Below are 18,311 nucleotides of genomic sequence, written 5' to 3' on the forward strand. Positions count from 1 at the left end.
GATCAATTTCACTAATTTGAAAGATCTCGTCTTTGTCTATAAAACTGAGGCTGTGGACAAGAGTCCTAAAAAGATACAGGTACAACAATCTGGGATCATATGAAACAAAAAGACCTGGTCGATAGAGACCGGCCTACTTAAGAAAATACAAAGGGTTATATACGATAAAAGGGTGATAAAAGAGGGATTTAACATGCTGCCCTCTGGATATTGATTTTGTGGATGTGCGATGGAGGCAACCCGTTTCGTATATTTTAGCTGGACCGTCAAATAGCAGTAAAAGCTTCTTTGTTAAAAAGCTATTAGATCACGTGGGGCATGTGCTGAATGACATGCCTAACAATTTTGTATGGTGTTATAGTTGCTGGCAACCTTTATACAAAGAAATGTTGTGTAAATATCCTTTTATTACCTTTATGGATTCTTTACCTGATACTTTTAATGAAGATCAATTGTTTCCAACCTATAAAATAAATTTGGTTATTGTAGATGATTTGATGGTGTCTGCTTGTAAGTGATGAAATCAAGAAAGCCTTCACACAATACACAAAAATCTGAGTTTTATACATATTGTACAAAATGCTTTCTGTCAAGGCAAAACAAGCAAAACTATAGCTTTAAATACCAAATATATGGTACTCTTTAAGAATCCTAGAGACAAATTGCAAATCGCTGTTTTAGCCAAATAGATGTACCCTGGTAAGTCACGCTTCTTTTTAGAAGCCTTTGAAGATGCTATCATAAAACCATATGGATATCTCATGGATTTAAATGCTACGACCCCCTGAGTGTTACAGACTGAGGACACACACCTTTCCACCAGACTGGACCAAGTTATATTGTAAAAAAAACATAGTCCCCTTCATAAAAAGAAAAGAATATATATTTTCTCCCCCACACACATATTTGTTTTGTGTTTCCCAGAGACCATGTCTGCTTGTGTAAAGCGGAACCTAGCCCTTTTATAACTTTTAGTTCAAGCCTCTCCACAGTGGAGAAAAGCTATCCTAAATGCCACTTCTAATGATTTAGTGGGGGCCATAGCGGAGACGCACTAAACACTCTGAAAGGTAATATTCCTGTTAGGATTTGTGGGCCCTTGGCCCGAGGTGAGGGTTGGTACCACCTGTGGGGAGGAGCCCCACAGGTCCCCACCATCGGGAGGCGAGGTCAGCTGTGGTAGGAGATTCAGTAGTGTAGAGGAATGGCACGTCCTGCGTCACAGCCACGTGATCATATGTGCAGTAAAGGGAGTAATGTGGGGGCTCCCGAGGAATGGGTTGACACAGTTCTAGGAGAACCCACAGTATACTCACTGAGATGGAGAGTCACGAACCAGAGCAGGAACCTCCGAGAGAGGGAAGCACTGGGCAGGCCCCAAGGAGCAGGGAGCACGAGATAGGAACCCTGGAGGTCTGCAGTGGAGAGTGACCCAAGGGGCGGGGCTGCGCAGCAAGAGAGGCTCTGATGTGGTGACGTAGCCCAACCCGTGGAACGGGGAAGCCCGGGATAATCTCTGCAGTAGTGACAAAAGCAACCCCGGGGAGTGGGGCTGTGCATGATGGAATCTCTGGCAGAGAAACAAGGGCACTACTCCGAGGAGCAGGGGTGCTGAGTAAAGTCACTGAAACAGAACTGAAGCACTGTCCCGAGGAGTGGGGAAGCGCAGGCACAGTCTCTGTTGTAGAACTTAGATACTGCCCCGAAAAGCGGGGAAGCGCAGGTACCGTTGTAGTTGTAAAACGTAGGCACTATACTGAGGAGCGGGGGAGTGCAGGTACTGTCTCTGTAGTAGAATGTAGGCAGTTAAGCACTGCCACGAGGAACGGGGAAGCGTGAGTCCAGATTCCAAGCTGAGGTTGGTTCCAGGGGGCAACCTTGGGGAGCAGGGAGGCCAGTAGACAGGAGCTCTGAGAGGCGCAGGGCTTGTCCGAAATGCGGGCAAAGCCAGGAGACAGAGTCTCATCTAAAAGCGCAGCTGGGCCCCCAAGGAGTGTGTACCCAAGCAGAGTCCAGAGGCAAGTAGAACTGATATAGGAACCATGGGTCCGAGAAGCTAGGAGCAGGTATCAGTAGTGAAGGAGCTTGTTGCCAAGTCAGCTAGCAAGGGGCAAAAGTGGTACTTAAGAATCCTGGCCTGGTAACATCATCAGCCGGGGACGCCCCTGAGAGACTGGTGGCATGTGCACACACCTATGAACACCCAGAGCTGGTGTGGGTGGTGGCAGCATCCAGGACACCATGAGAAGTCCTGGGAACCCGGAGGAAAGCAGTGGTAGCAGCTAGCCTCAGCTGCGAGTAGGCCCAGGGATAAGAGCAGAGCAGTACATCAAGAGAGTTGTGTCGGTCGCAGCCATCTGCGACCAATGGTCATAACAATTCCTTTATCACAACAGCAGATAAACATCTTGAAAAGGAAACGTCAAGCCATAAGGAATCTTGGTAATAAAAGGGTGACATTTTAAAAGAAAAAGAAGCTGGTGAATCAGTCGGGGGGGGGATTTATTTATTTATTTTATTTATAGACTTTTCTTTGCCGACATTTGTGAGGCACATCATACCGGCTTACATTGAACTGAAAGGAGAAAAATACAATGAACAGAATAACATGTCATAGTTTAACACAAATGGTGTAAGATATAAGTATCGTAAAAACATTCAGAGATTATATATAATAACATAAAAGAACTAAATAGCTATGGAGGAAAAGGTAGAAAGAAAGAAAGAGAAACTTTGTACAAACTAAGAAAACTATCTTTAACAATGAGAAAGTGGTATAGGGGTTATGAAATGCAGCAAAGTTCCAGGGTGGGAGGGTAGGGGCACAGATGGAAAAAGGAGACGAGCAAGAGGGGGAGGGGCACATAATGGAGATTCTTAGAGAGGTCCATTTAGGAGAAATCTACGTATTGGTTTCTATACGTATTCTTAGCAGAGGTCCATTTATTGGACCTCTGCTAGGTTTTGTATTACCACTCATCACAGGTCTTTTTTAGCTAAGCACTAATGCAGTACACAGAAAAATGTATTTAGTTCCTAGTCAACAACTTGATCATTTGAGAAGACCTTCAGTTCTTGAGGAAAATACTAGAACCACCGTGGCTCAAAGACTCGATGAAGAAATGACAGGTATACTTCAAAGTTCTGATATGTCTGAATATGAGAAAGCCAAATGTTAATTCAGAAGTGCTACAGTGCTATCTGGTGCTTAACAGACATGGAGAAATGGAAAAATAAAGAATAAATCTGTATCTACCCTTGCAGGATGATACAGCAACCTCTGCAGTTCTAGAGCACAATAGCCCCCCAGACCCCATCCTGAAGGAAGTGTTAAATAGCATCAGCATGTGCTATAGAAAAAATGCAGAAGTACTGCTCAATAAACTATCAAAGAATAAGGACATTGCATCCTGGGAGAGTAATGGTACTTTTGTATTCAAGCTGTAAGTGGATCTAATCTATTAGACCTGGTTCATGGAGCTACACAGACCCATGCTCTTTCACAGCAGAGGATACCCAAAAGCTGGGGAGAGTTCATTCAAACCCTGGCAGAATTAAACATGCCCTCCACGGTCATGGGTAATCCAGCCAACAGGGATCTGTTGGTACAACTCAAGGAAAATCTTTCTGTGACAATTGCTGAAATGTCCTCAAAGACTATAAGTACAAAGACCCCTTCCCCATAAAAGGCATAAAGTATTTGATACATATAAATGGTTGAATGTGTAATTATATCTTTTCAATAAAAAATAGTTTTAAAAATAGACTATAGACATTTGGTTCATTTTTCAAAAACCTCTCAAGAGAGAGGGGTGCTTTTATTTAGGATTAGTACAACATTCTTGGTATGGTACACACATCTGGGGGTTATGAAACAGACAGCGAAAAAGTCTAGACATACAATATGGTCTCTGTTTGTTGTTTTTTACAAATTGTAAAACCATTTTGTCATTTTGCAATGGTTCTTCAGAATACAATGTTAAGATATTTTCAAAAGACAGACCTTTACGGCGCTGATATAGGAAAAACACACAATGGTAACCGCAGGTTGTAGATGACTGGTGTTGCAATTGTCTGCTGCTGTATAAAACATCCTCACAGTGTTTATTGAAAAAGTTCATAATACTGTTAGGGAAGAATAAGCTATCAGGCTATTGCCCATAGGAATCAAAAATTTCTCCTATGCCATTTTCAGTCACATAAATTGCTAACCCGTGTTCTCCAGGAAGGTCGTTAGGGTGGGTATTTACCACCAAGCTTGCAAGTTTCCTTTCTATTTGTACATCAGACAGCCAGTCACTGGGTAGGATGTCTACAAAAGATTTTGTAACATATGGATCCTTCTTTAAAATACGGAAGATCTGTATGGTGTTCATCATCATAGATAATCAAAAAGGACGTGCCTTCTGTGGTTAATTTCTATCATGTTGTCTAAGGCACCATACACAATCATATTCACTGTGTGTTGCAAAGCTTTGGCAAAACAGATTTCAGCCTACAGTTTTAATCAAAAAGTAGTGGTCCGTGCACGCTTACAGGCCGATACAGTACAGTGCACTCCAGCGATTGGACGCGTGTTTTCGACACGCTAGCTATACCCCTTATTCAGTAAGGGATAATAGCACGTCAAACGTGCGTCCAACCCCCCTGAACCTAATAGCACCTGCAACATGCAAATACATGTTGATGGCCCTATTAGGTATTCCTGCGCGATTCAGAAAGCAAAATGTGTAGCCAAGCCGCACATTTTACTTTCAGATATTAGCGCCTATCCAAAGGTAGGCGCTAATTTCTCCAGGCACCGGGAAAGTGCACAGAACAGCAGTAAGAACTGCTGTTCTGTGCACCCTCCGACTTAATATTATGGCGATATTAAGTCGGAGGTCCCGAAAGTTAAAAAAAGTAAAAAAAAAAAAAAAATTGAAATCGGCCCGCGGCTTGTAAACTGGACGCTCAATTTTGCCAGCATCCGGTTTCCGAACCCGTGGCTGTCAGTGGGCTCGAGAACCGACGCTGGCAAAATTGAGCATCGGCTGTCAAACCCACTGACAGTCGCTACTCCTGTCCAAAAATAGGCGCTAGGAACGCGCCAGTGTCCCTAGCGCCTCTTTTTGCCAAGGGCCCTCATTTGAATATAGAATCGCGCGCACAGGAGAGTGGCCTCCCGCGACTTTTATTGTATTGGCCCGTTAGTCAGGTGATAAGTCAAAGGCCAGTAAGGTATAAGCTTGGTAAAACTCGTGACAATCAGTCAGAGCACTATCTTTCAAATGTTTACCCATCACTTGACCGTCGGCCCCTATGACATAGTGAGGGCAAAGATAGCGCCGGCGCCATTTTAAATACTGGCAATATGGCCCGAGTGCAGGAGGTCTAAATATCGTGTCAGACTTCGTTTCGGGGGCCCTCCTGTGGTTCGGGGTTTTTATTTTTCGGGAGCCCTGATTTTCTGGTTACTGCGACCAACACAACTCACTTCATGTACTGCTCTGCTCTCGTCTCTGGGCCTACTCGCGGCTGAGGCTAGCCACTACTGCCGCATTTCTCCAGGTTCCCAGGACTTCTCGTGGCATCTGGGATGCCGCCGCCACCTCCACCACCCACACCGGCTACGGGCCTTTCTAGGCATGCGCGCGCGTGCCACCATTGAAGACCCATGGGCGAGAACCTCAGGGGCGTCCCCGGCTGATGATGTCACCAGGCCGAGATTCTTAAGTACCGCCTTCGCCCCTTGCCTAATTCAGGAAAAACAATTGCACATCCCTAATAAATAGAGGCTATTGAATAGTTCATGAGAGCTACTTTGGCCTCTTCGTCAAGACTGTCCCCATCTTCTTTCACAATTTTACAGGTCAGGTACAGCAATGTATTGTTCAAATCCATGTAATCCTCGCCATGTCCGGTTATATAAAAATCTAAAGAGGCTGTTTCTGACAAGGCAGATAATGACGGAATCTCCACATAAATACTTTTTTCTATGCTAGTTTGTGTGGGGGTCAGGTGAAACAGATCCAATTCTGATTTCAAGCATTCTTCAGACCCCTGATGTACAAAAGCCATAGTGTTATAGAATATATCTTGCTTCTTGGTGGAGAGGTTTTTCTTCTTAGCCTTGCGGTTAGTCTTTTGAGACTTGAACCTTTTAAAACAAAGAAGCCCAAATGTATTAGGAGGCCCTTGTTGATTGGTTCTCTTTCTTTTAACAGCTCTTCTAATAACCACTAATCCTGACCCCCTCCTGCTCTGCGTTATTGTTCATTTTATTCAGAACGGCTGTTGTAATCGTTGGGAATAGCAAGCACATCATATTCGCTTTAGCTTCTAGCCCCAAAATGGTCGCTAAATCACCCTCTGCGTAAATTACTGCGTTGTCCTCTGAGTTTAATTTGATTCTTCGAATATTGGGGTCATAAATGATTCGTGGTGGCATGGGTTTAAGAAGATTTGGTAACAACGTAATTATGGTCTTCTTTAATATTATCCCATGTGTGCGGGTACTCTATTTCCACCAGCTCAATTTCCATGGTCCCTGTAGGTCCAAAGACCTAGATAATTGTGTGGTGAAATTAGAGCTGGTGTTTTGTGGAAATATTCTCACAGAGGCGTTAATAGGCAGCATTATGTAAAATCCCCCTTCCTTCATTTTTTGTTTCTTTTCAAATCAAACGTCTTGAATCTCTGATGCTTTTATCCAACTGTTAAATTTTTCAGGCCACCCTCGCCATTTCACAAAGCACTGCTTGTTCTTACCTCTCCCTTTTGCCTTTAGAACCTTATCAATGCAGTATATTTTATCCTGTTGACTGTTACGACTGTCGCTGCCCGACGTCTCCACTCCACCCTCCTTACCGCTTTGGCGACTCCTCCCACGGTTGATGGACATCTGGCCTCCACGGCATCTGCCTGCCGTCCTCTCTGGCGTCCTCAGTCCGGCTTGGGCACTGCATCCCGCCATGTTGTTCAGCTGCCATAGGGCATGCGAGCTGCGTGGCCCTGCTTCTTATTCTTTCTTTGGCGCAAAACTCAGGGGCGTTCCCCTGTGATGACATCACACATCCCGGATATAAAAGCCTTCTCTGTTTGCTAGCTATTCGAGTTAGCAAGATGAAGGGAATCCTTAAGGATGGGATTCGCTCTCTGTACCTAGCTACTCTGCCTCTCCTTAATTGGACTTACTCTATCGGGGTACCCGCTCCTCGGGGGACCTCTCTATTTTCTTTCAGGTTGCTCTATGGACCCGGTACTCACTCCTCGAGGGCCCATGTTCCCGGACTCGCTGCCTGAGCTCACTTCTGCTTGGAAGAAACCGCTGCCTACACCATCAGTGAGTTACCATCTATATTCTCTCAGAGTTGTTCCCTGGAACCAGATACTCGCTTCTTGAGGGCCTGCCTCTATTCCAGCTTCTGTGTTACCTTCCGTGAGAAACCACTGTGTGAGTAATCAACCAACGAGGCTCTATACCAGAACCCTGTGTATGCTCCACTGTACTCACTATCTCAGTTTCTCTCCACTACAGCACAGCTATTGAGGGATCGCTATTCCAGTGTCCTGAGGGACTACAAGCCCAGCCGGGCTTCATCTCTACTCACTACTGCCACCTCTGGTGCCTTCTCAACTCTGTTTAATAAAAGATAATTCTGTGTTGTGTGTCCTAAAGCTGAGCCTGACCTGTGGCCCCTCACGGGACGTCCCCCGTGGGCATGGTCAGCTGCCACAGTGTCCAAGGGTCCACCCAAAACCTTACAAACAATAACAGTTGACTTTCACTAATTCTTCAGGATAAAAAGAACCTTGAACAGCTTCGTCACCATAATCTTATATCTTGTACCCTGATTTCTGCCCCGTTTAAGACATCGGTTACTATTAATATCTCATCTGTCCATGTTTGTTCATAACCTTTTTCAAATTTCCCTTTTCTTTTTGACAGTCTAACATGATCCCCATTTAAAAAAAAAAAAGGCTTAGCAGGTTCATGTTTGTTGTTATTGCCATAGATAACTTTCCAGAACCGCAGAGTTTAAGACTCTTACATCGATGGGGCGGGCCTGTAATGTTCTGTGAAAGCTGTGGTTATAACTATTCACAAAAGCCTGCAGCACATCAAGATTTTGAAAAGTGTTGTGTGCTGTAAAATATCGCTACATTTTGGATTTTAAAGTCCTGTTAAATCTCTCCACAACCGCTGCCTTAACATCAATGTTGGTCACAAAATGATGAACACCTCTGTATTTTAACAAACTCTTCACAAAGCTATTTAAAAACTCTTTACCCCTGTCTGTTTGTATTTTATTGGGAACCCGGCCACCTTTAAATATATTTTCAAATGCCTTGGCCACTTCATGACCTGTTTTTGTTTTTAGGCTTACAACCCATGCGTATTTTGATAAAACATCTATTACTGTCAAAATGAGACACAGCTTCCTGCCACCTCATAGTTAGTAACTTTTAAAATAGAGGGGCTAGAAAAAATAGCATGCTTCTGGCTCTGGCATCATTAAAAAGCAACAGGGACATTTCTGATGATATTCTAGGTGATGCATTTTTGGGGGGATGGATTGGATTTTTGTATTGTACTACCAGTGAGATAATAAAAAACATGCCAGAGTCCATTAATTCTGTCATTGTTGTACTTCCGTTGAGATCATAAAAAACAGCCAGTCCATTCTGTAGTCATTAAACAGTGACAGGGCCCTTTCTGATGACGTTCTACGGGGCGTGTTTTTGGGTTGGGTGGTGAGGGGTTTGAATTCCAGTAATGTCATACCTGTGACATCATAGGGGGTTTGGTTTGGGGATGGGGCATGGGAGGAGGGGCCACTCCATTCACTTCTAATGGGGATGGGGCATGGGTGGGGCCAGGGGTGGGAGGGGCAGGGCTTAGACTGGAAGTGTACGCTGATTGGCTGGCATCATTTTTGATTGACAGTGTACCCATAGACTACTCAGGGGTAATTCAGGAAACTATAGACCAGTGAGCCTGACTTCAGTGCCGGGAAAATTCATGGAACTTGTTATAAAGAATAAAATCACAAAACATTTAGATAGACATGGTTTGATGGGACGGCCAACATGGATTTACCCAAGGGAAATCTTGCCTCACAAATCTACATTTTTTTGAAGGTGTGAATAAACATGTGGACAAAGTTGAACCAGTAGATATGGTATATTTGGATTCTCAGAAGGCGTTTGCCAAAGTTCCTCATGAGAGGCTTCTAAGAAAACAAAAAAGTAATGGGATAGAAGGCGATGTCCTTTTGTGGATTGCAAGTTGGTTAAAAGACAGGAAACAGAGAGTAGAATTAAATGGTCAATTTTTTTATTTTTTATTTTTGACTTTTCAGATACATACAAAGTATGAAACACATGTGAAATACTGTAAAAGCCTGGGATTGAAACAAACATTACTAAAGGAAAGAAGAAAATACAAAACCTTGGCTTAATACAATGTTAATAAATCAGCCTAGAAAGGGGGCTATACTGGAGGAGTACAAAGGAAACTAAAATAGGAAAAAGAACATAATCCTGATTCAGATGGTGACACCAATTCTCTATTAATTCAAGCCTTCTGGATAAAGCACTTCCATCTTTAATTGTAGCCACATTGAAACTGTGAATATCTGTCTCCATCTTAGCAACAGAGGACTTTAAAGTTTGTAAAGTGTCCTCGTGAGCTTTAAATTTTATTATTACAAGATTTAACAGCAACTGACAGCCCAGCCGTAAGTTCCCATAGAGTATCCAATGTAACCATCGCAGGTTTAATCGGAGATAAAATAGGCTCACCCCATGTAGAAGAGGCACCATCAGGGAAAGATAGCATTGGAAATCCTGCAGACATCGAAGAAGCACCCACAGAGAAATCATTCTCTCTCCCTGACTACAAAGACGCTGAAAGTACTGGCTCCTGAAATGCTCCATGTACTTTCCCTTGCAGCACCAAGTCACTGACATCATCATTCAGCGACATCTGCAATACGCATCTGAGGCCGACTCTCTCTGGGCAGTCAGTGGTATGACGAGTGAGGTAATCAAATTTGCGGATGACATAAAATTATGCAGAGTAGTTACATCTAAAGCGGATTCTGATGAATTGCAGGAGGACCTTGCGAAACTGGAAGATTGGGCTTCCAAATGGCAGATGAAATTTAATGTGGACAAATGCAAAGTGATGCATACAGGGAAAGGTAATCCTTGTTGTAGATATACAATGTTTGGTTTTATCTTAGGAGTTACCACCCAGGAAAACGATCTAGGTGTCATAGTGGATAATATATTGAAATCGTCGGCCCAGTGTGCTGTCACGATCAAAAAAGCAAACAGAATATTAAGAATTATTAGGAAAGGAATGGAAAATAAAATGGAGGATGTCATAATGCCTCTGTATTGCTCCATGATGAGACCGCACCTTGAATACTATGTGCAATTCTGGTCACCGCATCTCAAAAAGGATATAGCTGCACTGCAGAAGGTGCAGTGAAGGGTGACCAAAATAAGGGCATGGAATTGCTACTCTATGAGGAAAGGCTAAAGGAATTAGGGCTTTTCAGTATGGGGAACAGACGACAGAGGGGATATGAAAGAGGTCTACAATATCATTAAAAAAATTGAACAAGTTAATGTAAATCGGTTATTTACTCTCTCAGACAATAGAAGGAACAGTGGGTATTCCATGAAGTTAGCAAGTAGCTCATTTAAAACAAATTGAAGAAAATTCTTTTTTACTCAGCACATAGATAAGCTCTGAAATTCATTGCCAGAGGATGTGGTTACAGCAGTTAGTGTAACTGGGTTTAAAAAAGATTCACATAAGTTCCTAGAGGAAAAATCCATCAACTGCTATTAATTAATATGCAATAGTAGCTTGTGATTTGTTTAATATTTGAGTACTTGTGACTTGGATTGGCCACTTCTGGAAATAGGATACTGAGCTTGAAGAAAAGCAAGTTTGCTTACCGTAAACGATGTTTCCGTAGATAGCAGGATGAATTAGCCATGCTGTCATGGGATCTGTCAATCAGGCCCGGGAGGCGGAGCTTGTCAAAGCAGAGAACAGAGCTTTGCTCTCTGCGGCTGCGCGTGTGTTCCCGCGCAGGAAAGTAACGGAATCTCCTCAGTCTGTAATTAAGCTGTAGTGTAGTCGAAGACTAGGTGACTGCCAGGGAGGAGGGTGGGTCAGCATGGCTAATTCATCCTGCTATCTACGGAAACATCGTTTACGGTAAGCAAACTTGCTTTTTCCCGTCGATAGCAGGGCTGAATTAGCCATGCTGTCATGGGAGTCCAAAGTTCCTGATCACATCATTTATGATATATATGGCTGGACATGATCTTTGACAGTGTGGCAGTCACCGAGGACAGGAGGATAGAGATTGCAGTATTGCTTGCCCTATCTTCGCATCCTTGGCTGCTTGTTGGTCAAGGCAGTAATGAGATGTGAAGGTATGCAGTGATGACCATGTAGCTGCCTTGCAAATGTCTATGGGTTGCACATTCCTCAGATGTGCTAAGGATGTTGCTACTGCTCTGACTTGGTGAGCTTTAGGAGTAGACTGTAAATGTAAATTCTGTTTGTCGTAGCAGAATTTGATGCATTGTGCTATCCAACTGGAGATGGTGCGTTTAGCCACTGGTAGTCCAGGTGCCTTTGGGTCGTAGAAAACAAAGAGTTGAGAAACACAGGAGTCCGAGTTCGTCCATTCTTTGTGGTGTGTTAAAGCTCTCTTACAATCCAGTGTGTGCAGTAGCTTTTCCCTATCGTTTGCATGAGGGTTAGGGAAAAATATTGGTAATTCCATTGCCTGATTGAGATGGAATGGGGTAACTACTTTCGGTAGGAAGGATGGGTGAGTTCGTAGAACTACCTTCTGTTGATGAAATTGCAAGTATGGAGGATAATGGACCAAAGCTTGTAACTCACTCACTCTTCGTGCTGATGATACTGCAACCAGGAATACCACCTTCCAAGTGAGGTATTTAATGTGTGCTGAGTCCATAGGTTCAAATGGGGAAAGCATGAGCTGTTCCAGAACTATGTTGAGGTTCCATGGAACTGGAGGTTTGGATACCGGAGGACGAATGTGTGTTAAACCCTTTATGAAATGAGTCAGTAATGGGTGATTGGATATAGGAATGTCATTGATTGGTCTATGATAGGCGCCTATTTTCAGAAGGCGTTTGACAAAGTTCCTCATGAGAGGCTTCTAGGAAAAGTAAAAAGTCATGGGATAGGTGGCTATGTCCTTTCGTGGATTGCAAACTGACTAAAAGACAGGAAACAGAGAGTAGGATTGAATGGGCAATTTTCTCAATGGAAGGGAGTGGACAGTGGAGTGCCTCAGGGATCTGTATTGGGACCCTTACTGTTCAATATATTTATAAATGATCTGGAAAGAAATACGACGAGTGAAATAATCAAATTTGCAGATGACACAAAATTGTTCAGAGTAGTTAAATCACAAGCAGATTGTGATAAATTGCAGGAAGACCTTGTGAGACTGGAAAATTGGGCATCCAAATGGCAGATGAAATTTAATGTGGATAAGTGCAAGGTGATGCATGTAGGGAAAAATAACCCATGCTATAATTACACAATGTTGGGTTCCACATTAGGTGCTACAACCCAAGAAAGAGATCTAGGTGTCATAGTGGATAACACATTGAAATCGTCGGTTCAGTGTGCTGCGGCAGTCAAAAAAGCAAACAGAATGTTGGGAATTATTAGAAAAGGAATGATGAATAAAACAGAAAATGTCATACTGCCTCTGTATCGCTCCATGGTGAGACCGCACCTTGAATACTGTGTACAATTCTGGTCGCCGCATCTCAAAAAAGATATAATTGCGATGGAGAAGGTACAGAGAAGGGCTACCAAAATGATAAGGGGAATGGAACAACTCCCCTATGAGGAAAGACTAAAGAGGTTAGGTCTTTTCAGCTTGGAGAAGAGACAACTGAGGGGGGATATGATAGAGGTGTTTAAAATCATGAGAGGTCTAGAACAGGTAGATGTGAATCAGTTATTTACTCTTTCGGATAGTAGAAAGACTAGGGGACACTCCATGAAAGCATGGGGCACATTTAAAACTAATCGGAGAAAGTTCTTTTCTACTCAACGCACAATTAAACTCTGGAATTTGTTGCCAGAGAATGTGGTTCGTGCAGTTAGTATAGCTGTGTTTAAAAAAGGATTGGATAAGTTCTTGGAGGAGAAGTCCATTACATGCTATTAAGTTCACTTAGAGAATAGCCACTGCCATTAGCAATGGTTACATGGAATAGACTTAGTTTTTGGGTACTTGCCAGGTTCTTATGACCTGGATTGGCCACTGTTGGAAACAGGATGCTGGGCTTGATGGACCCTTGGTCTGACCCAGTATGGCATTTTCTTATGTTCTTATGTTCTATGGCGCTGAGGTGAACTCTGATGGATGATGTTGCTAGACCAGCTAAGATTATCTTCATACATATAGTGTATGAAGATAATCAATGAGCAATTCCAGGGAACAGTCCAATGGTGATACACCTTTGGAAGTGCACCAGGCAGAGTAGCATTTCCATTTATAGCTATAATTTTTCCTGTTTGAGAGTTTCCTTGATTGTAACAAAATGAATTGTGCTGAAGTGGAAATTCCTTGTTCTGTTAGAAGGAGCCTTTCAATCTCCAAACTGTCAAGTGTAGAGATGAATGTAGCGGGTGTAGTAGTGTTCCTTGATCTTGGCTGAGAAGATCTTGACGATTCGGTAATAGAATTGGATCCTTGATGGATAGTCGAAGTAGGAAACTGTACCATGGTTGCCTCGGCCATGCCGGGGCTATGAGTATCAGTTGAGCTTTGTCCGCTATGCACTTCTGAATTGTTCTTGTTATGAGAGATATGGGAGGAAAGGCATAGAGAAGGCCTGTCGTCCACGGAATGAGGAAGGCATCTTGAGCAATCCTGAATTGACCCCTGATTTTTTAACTTACGAGCGCCTGCGTGCACAAGTTATAAAATCGGGCGTGTATGTGTGCACGCCAGGTAAGGCGCGCACATGTACGCTCGCAAGCACCTTTTAAAATCTACCCCATATTGTGGTATTTGTTCTGCTCCGGGGGTGGGGGGGTTGTCTCAGTTTAGTTAACTAAGTGTTGGAATGCTATTTTCCTTTTTCTTGTTTTGTATTGTTAAAACCAGTAAATAAAAAGTTATATCAAAAAAATCTGCTTAACCAGCTCATCATGATGTTATCATCACCCATTCAGAAAAGCCATCATTTAATCAGAGATAACAACTTCAACACAACAATACAGAAGGACTATCTAACCACATTAATAAACATAGATGATAGATGGGATAGTGTCAAATAAATTTTTAGGAGTTGCTAGCATAATATCACTGGCAGTTACATTTACATGCTTACTTTAAGTATTTTATCCAAGCTGTATGTATACAAAGACTATTCAGTACTTACTGCAGCATAAAAACCAGAATTGCCACCATAACAGATGTTACCTATAAAGGCTAACCCATAAGCCTGTGGAGTTCTTTGTTGCCTGCAAAAAACATAATAGCTATAAAACTGACACTCATTTCAGTATTAGAAATGCATAAACTTTTACTAGAAAGAAGAAATCGTCAACACTAAATTACTGTTACAATCACAATAATGTCCTAGATGTAAGCAATACTCAACCCAAAAATACACCCTGGTAGAAAAAACCTTTTTTACTCTTTTCACTGTCAAGAGGAAATGTTAATATTTAAAAGAGAGTGGTATTGGTTTCATACTTAGTCATGACTAGGTACCAGTCAGGTTATCATAAACATACTAATCATTAACCTCCACCAAACTCTCCTTATAACCTTGCAGTCAACAGAGTATAAAAATATTTTTTTTTGTTATTTTTTCAAAGCACATACAATTGTTTTCTACAACTTATTTACTTTAATAAAATTATTGACTTTGTTGAATATACAAACCAATGCTCCATAAATAAATTATTTTGTTAAAAGAATTTTGTGACTTCTCATTTATTCTCATGACTCATTGCTGCAATAATCCACATGAACTTAGCTTTATGATTCCATCCCAGCTTTATAATCCCATCTCAATATGGCCACATTTCGAAGAATAATCCTTCATACGGGGATATCACAGTATTCTTAAAAATTAAATGGAGTTCATGTTCCTCAGTCAATCAACAGCATTCAGCAAAACAATTCAAAATGTTCTGTGAAAAAAGAATCCCACGTGACCTGGAAACAACCAATCCTGTAACTGAAAGACAAAATGTCATATATCAGATGTTAAATTAGAGATAACCAATCAAGGGTCTCATTCATTTGCAGCAGGTCTAACAATTTTAACGTAAATATCCAAAATTGTTTGCGATAATTTAAACGAACAGAAAGGTCACCCCCGTGAACTGTATGTCATACTTGTTCTATAAGAGTCCATTGCAGTTGCTTTAAATGTATGTTGTGCTTCAAGACAATGTTGTACCATTGGGGCATTTATAGACTGAGGATTGAGCCTGGAGCAATATTCAATTAACCACAACTTTACTGAATGACTTGCGCATCCAATATACAAATTAAGACACGGACAGCTAAGTATATACATATTACCTTAGATGAACCCCAATCTGAAATATATTTTCTCTTACATGATAGCCAATCACCGGATCTTCCCAGTCTGTCCTTTCTAGGGTGTAGTCACACAGACTGCACGCCTTACATTTCCGATGTGAACCTTCAATAATGTCCTCAGGTTTATCAAAAAAAAAAGAAAGAATGAGCTACGCGATCCCTTATACTAGGGTCATGAGAATGGGCTATAAGGGGCATTTTCTGGAAAATATAATGTAAAGACAAGATATGCCAATGTTTTCTAATTGACGCCGCTATTAATGATGTAGCAGTGCTTTGTTGCAAAACACACACTATATGATCACTTTCTTTCCTTGGTTTATACTGCAAAAAAGCTTCGCTATCCATATATCTAGCTTGTTTATAAGCCGGCCTTATCGATCTATATGTATATCCTCTTGCCCTAAACCTGTTAGTCAAAATGGCTACTTGCATCTCATACTCAGCCAAGTCTGAACAAATTTGGTGAATTCAAAAAAATTGGAACACTGTAAACCCAATTTAAAAGATATAGCATGATGGCTATGATAACGCAAGAGATTATTTTTATTAGTAGATTTGTGATAACCTGCAGTAAAAAGCTGATTTCCTTGTATTTGAATCAACACCTCCAAATAAGAGAACTTTTTTGTCCCATTGGGATGTAAATTGAAGATGTTTATCTAATGTGTTGATCCACTGCATAAATACTCCTAATTCAGTTTATGTTGCAACCCATACCATCAAAATGTCATCTATAAATTGATACCACCTGTTACGGTCCCAGGCCGAGCCCCGGGACTTGCACTCACCATGCGGTCCGATCCGGCCGCAGGAACGCCTTCGCTTCAGCCTCCCAGGCCTGAGTCGCGGCCCTCTGCAGCGTTCTCCCTGCAAGGGAGACGTCGTCGCCAATTCGCGGCTGGCCCCACCCCCTAGGTGCGCGCTCGCGCCGGGGCTGCTGATTTAAAGGGGCCAGCACGGGAAACCTTGGACAGCCCTCCTGATGACATCAGATGCTGCTGGGTTATTTAAACCCGGCAGCTGCAGCAGTACCTCGTCTTGCAACAAGGTTCCCTCAGTTTCTGAGTCTCTAGTTGCAGCGTCTGGATCTTGGATCACCTATTATGTCTTCTGACTTGGCTCCGTTCCTAGCTTTGGTTTTGACTTCTGGCTTCCGACCCAATTCCGTCCCACGACTTCGATTCCTGCTTCCACTTCTGGCTTTGGCTTTGGGCCTCTGACTCTCGGCTTCTGACCCAGCCCCACCCTTGGGCCACAACTTCAGCCTCTTCTTCCACCTCAGGTATCCGGAACTTGCTGGCCCAGAGGATTCTCCTAAGTCCCAGCAGCTCACGCTCTCATGGGCTCTTCCCAGGGGAGCCACGGGTTTCCAAGGGTGAAGATTCTCCCGCCTCCTGGGCCCAGCCGACCTCTCATTCACCTCTTCGGCTGCTGCCCAGATCCTAAGTCCAAGAGGTCCGGGTACCTACGGACTCCTCCTGGGGAGACCTCGGACTTCCAGGGGTGAAGTCTCTCCTGAGTCTCTTCTGTGCCGCCTCCCGGCTGTGATGCTTGCTGTGGGTCTCCACAGCATACCATCAGCAGTCTCAGCCGGCCCAAGGGTCCATGACCTTAGCAGTTTGCAAGGCCATGGACCCGGCGGATCTTGCAGGCTTGAAAGCCATTCTGGGTATTGCCCAGAGGCTGCAACAGCAGCAAACTTGCCTCGACTCCCTGATGGTAACAGTGCAGGGACTAGCTGACCGCTTTGGCGGAGCCACTGTTTCCAGTCCCCGGTACCTGGAGCTGGGACCAATACCGGATCAGCAACACCCATCCAGATGCCAGCACCCTCACGGTTTTCAGGGGATGCGAAGCTTTGCCGAGGGTTTCTGAACCAGTGCTATATTCGATTCAATCGCCTTCCAGTTCAGTTCCCGACGGACCGGGTCAAGACGAGCTATATTATCTCCCTGCTGGACGGGAGACCCTTGGCATGGGCCTCCAACCTCTGGGAGCTTCAGGACTCCCGCCTAGACAATCTGGTATAGTTAGTCACCGCCTTTCGGCGGGTCTTCGATGAGTCCTCCCGCAGACCTATGGCCGTATCAGAACTGCTCCAGCTGCATCAGGGTAACTGGCCTTTGGTTGAACATGCCGTGGAATTCCAGACTCTTGCCACTGAATTGAACTGGGGAAGTGATAGCCTGCATGGTATCTTTTTGGAAAGTCTCTCCCCAAGACCTCAGGATGAGTTGGCGGCCAGAGATCTCCCAGATGACTTGAACGATCTCATTGATCTAGCGGGCCGCATGGACCATCATATTCAATGCCGGATCCGGGAGAGGAGGTCTGCTCGAGCCTCACAGACTCGGGAGCTCCAGAACCACATCTTCCCAAAGCGGGCATTCCCCTTCTGCCTCTCCGGGGGCTCAAGATCCCGAACCCATGCAGGTGGGCCGGGGGCCTATCTCTCAAGAAGAAAGGAGGAGACGTTGGTCCCTGGGCCTGTGCCTGTATTGCACGGGCAAGGGCCATTTCCTTGCCCGCTGTAGCAAGCGTCCAGGAAATGCTCGGACTTAGGGACAGTCGCGGAGCTAACCCTAGGCCACAACACCTCTGTCTCCCCGTGCACCGTCCAGTGACCTTACTCCTTCCTGAAAGAGAGTTCAATACGCTAGCCCTGATCGACTCTGG

The 18,311-nt window shown here is 43.6% G+C and overlaps 1 protein-coding gene across 2 annotated transcripts in view; it reads right to left on the bottom strand.

Moving 5' to 3' along the window:
• Window positions 1-18,311, bottom strand: part of LOC115092810 (disintegrin and metalloproteinase domain-containing protein 9-like) — a 606,381-nt gene that overhangs the window by 300,605 nt on the left and 287,465 nt on the right. For both annotated transcript variants that reach the window (XM_029604139.1, XM_029604138.1), the window contains exon 10: window positions 14,455-14,536. In XM_029604139.1, coding sequence (XP_029459999.1) covers window positions 14,455-14,536 — 82 coding nt within the window. The remainder of the gene's footprint in view (window positions 1-14,454; window positions 14,537-18,311) is intronic.

Source organism: Rhinatrema bivittatum, chromosome 5 (genome assembly GCF_901001135.1).
Source record: "Rhinatrema bivittatum chromosome 5, aRhiBiv1.1, whole genome shotgun sequence".
Classification (NCBI taxonomy): Eukaryota; Metazoa; Chordata; class Amphibia; order Gymnophiona; family Rhinatrematidae; genus Rhinatrema; species Rhinatrema bivittatum.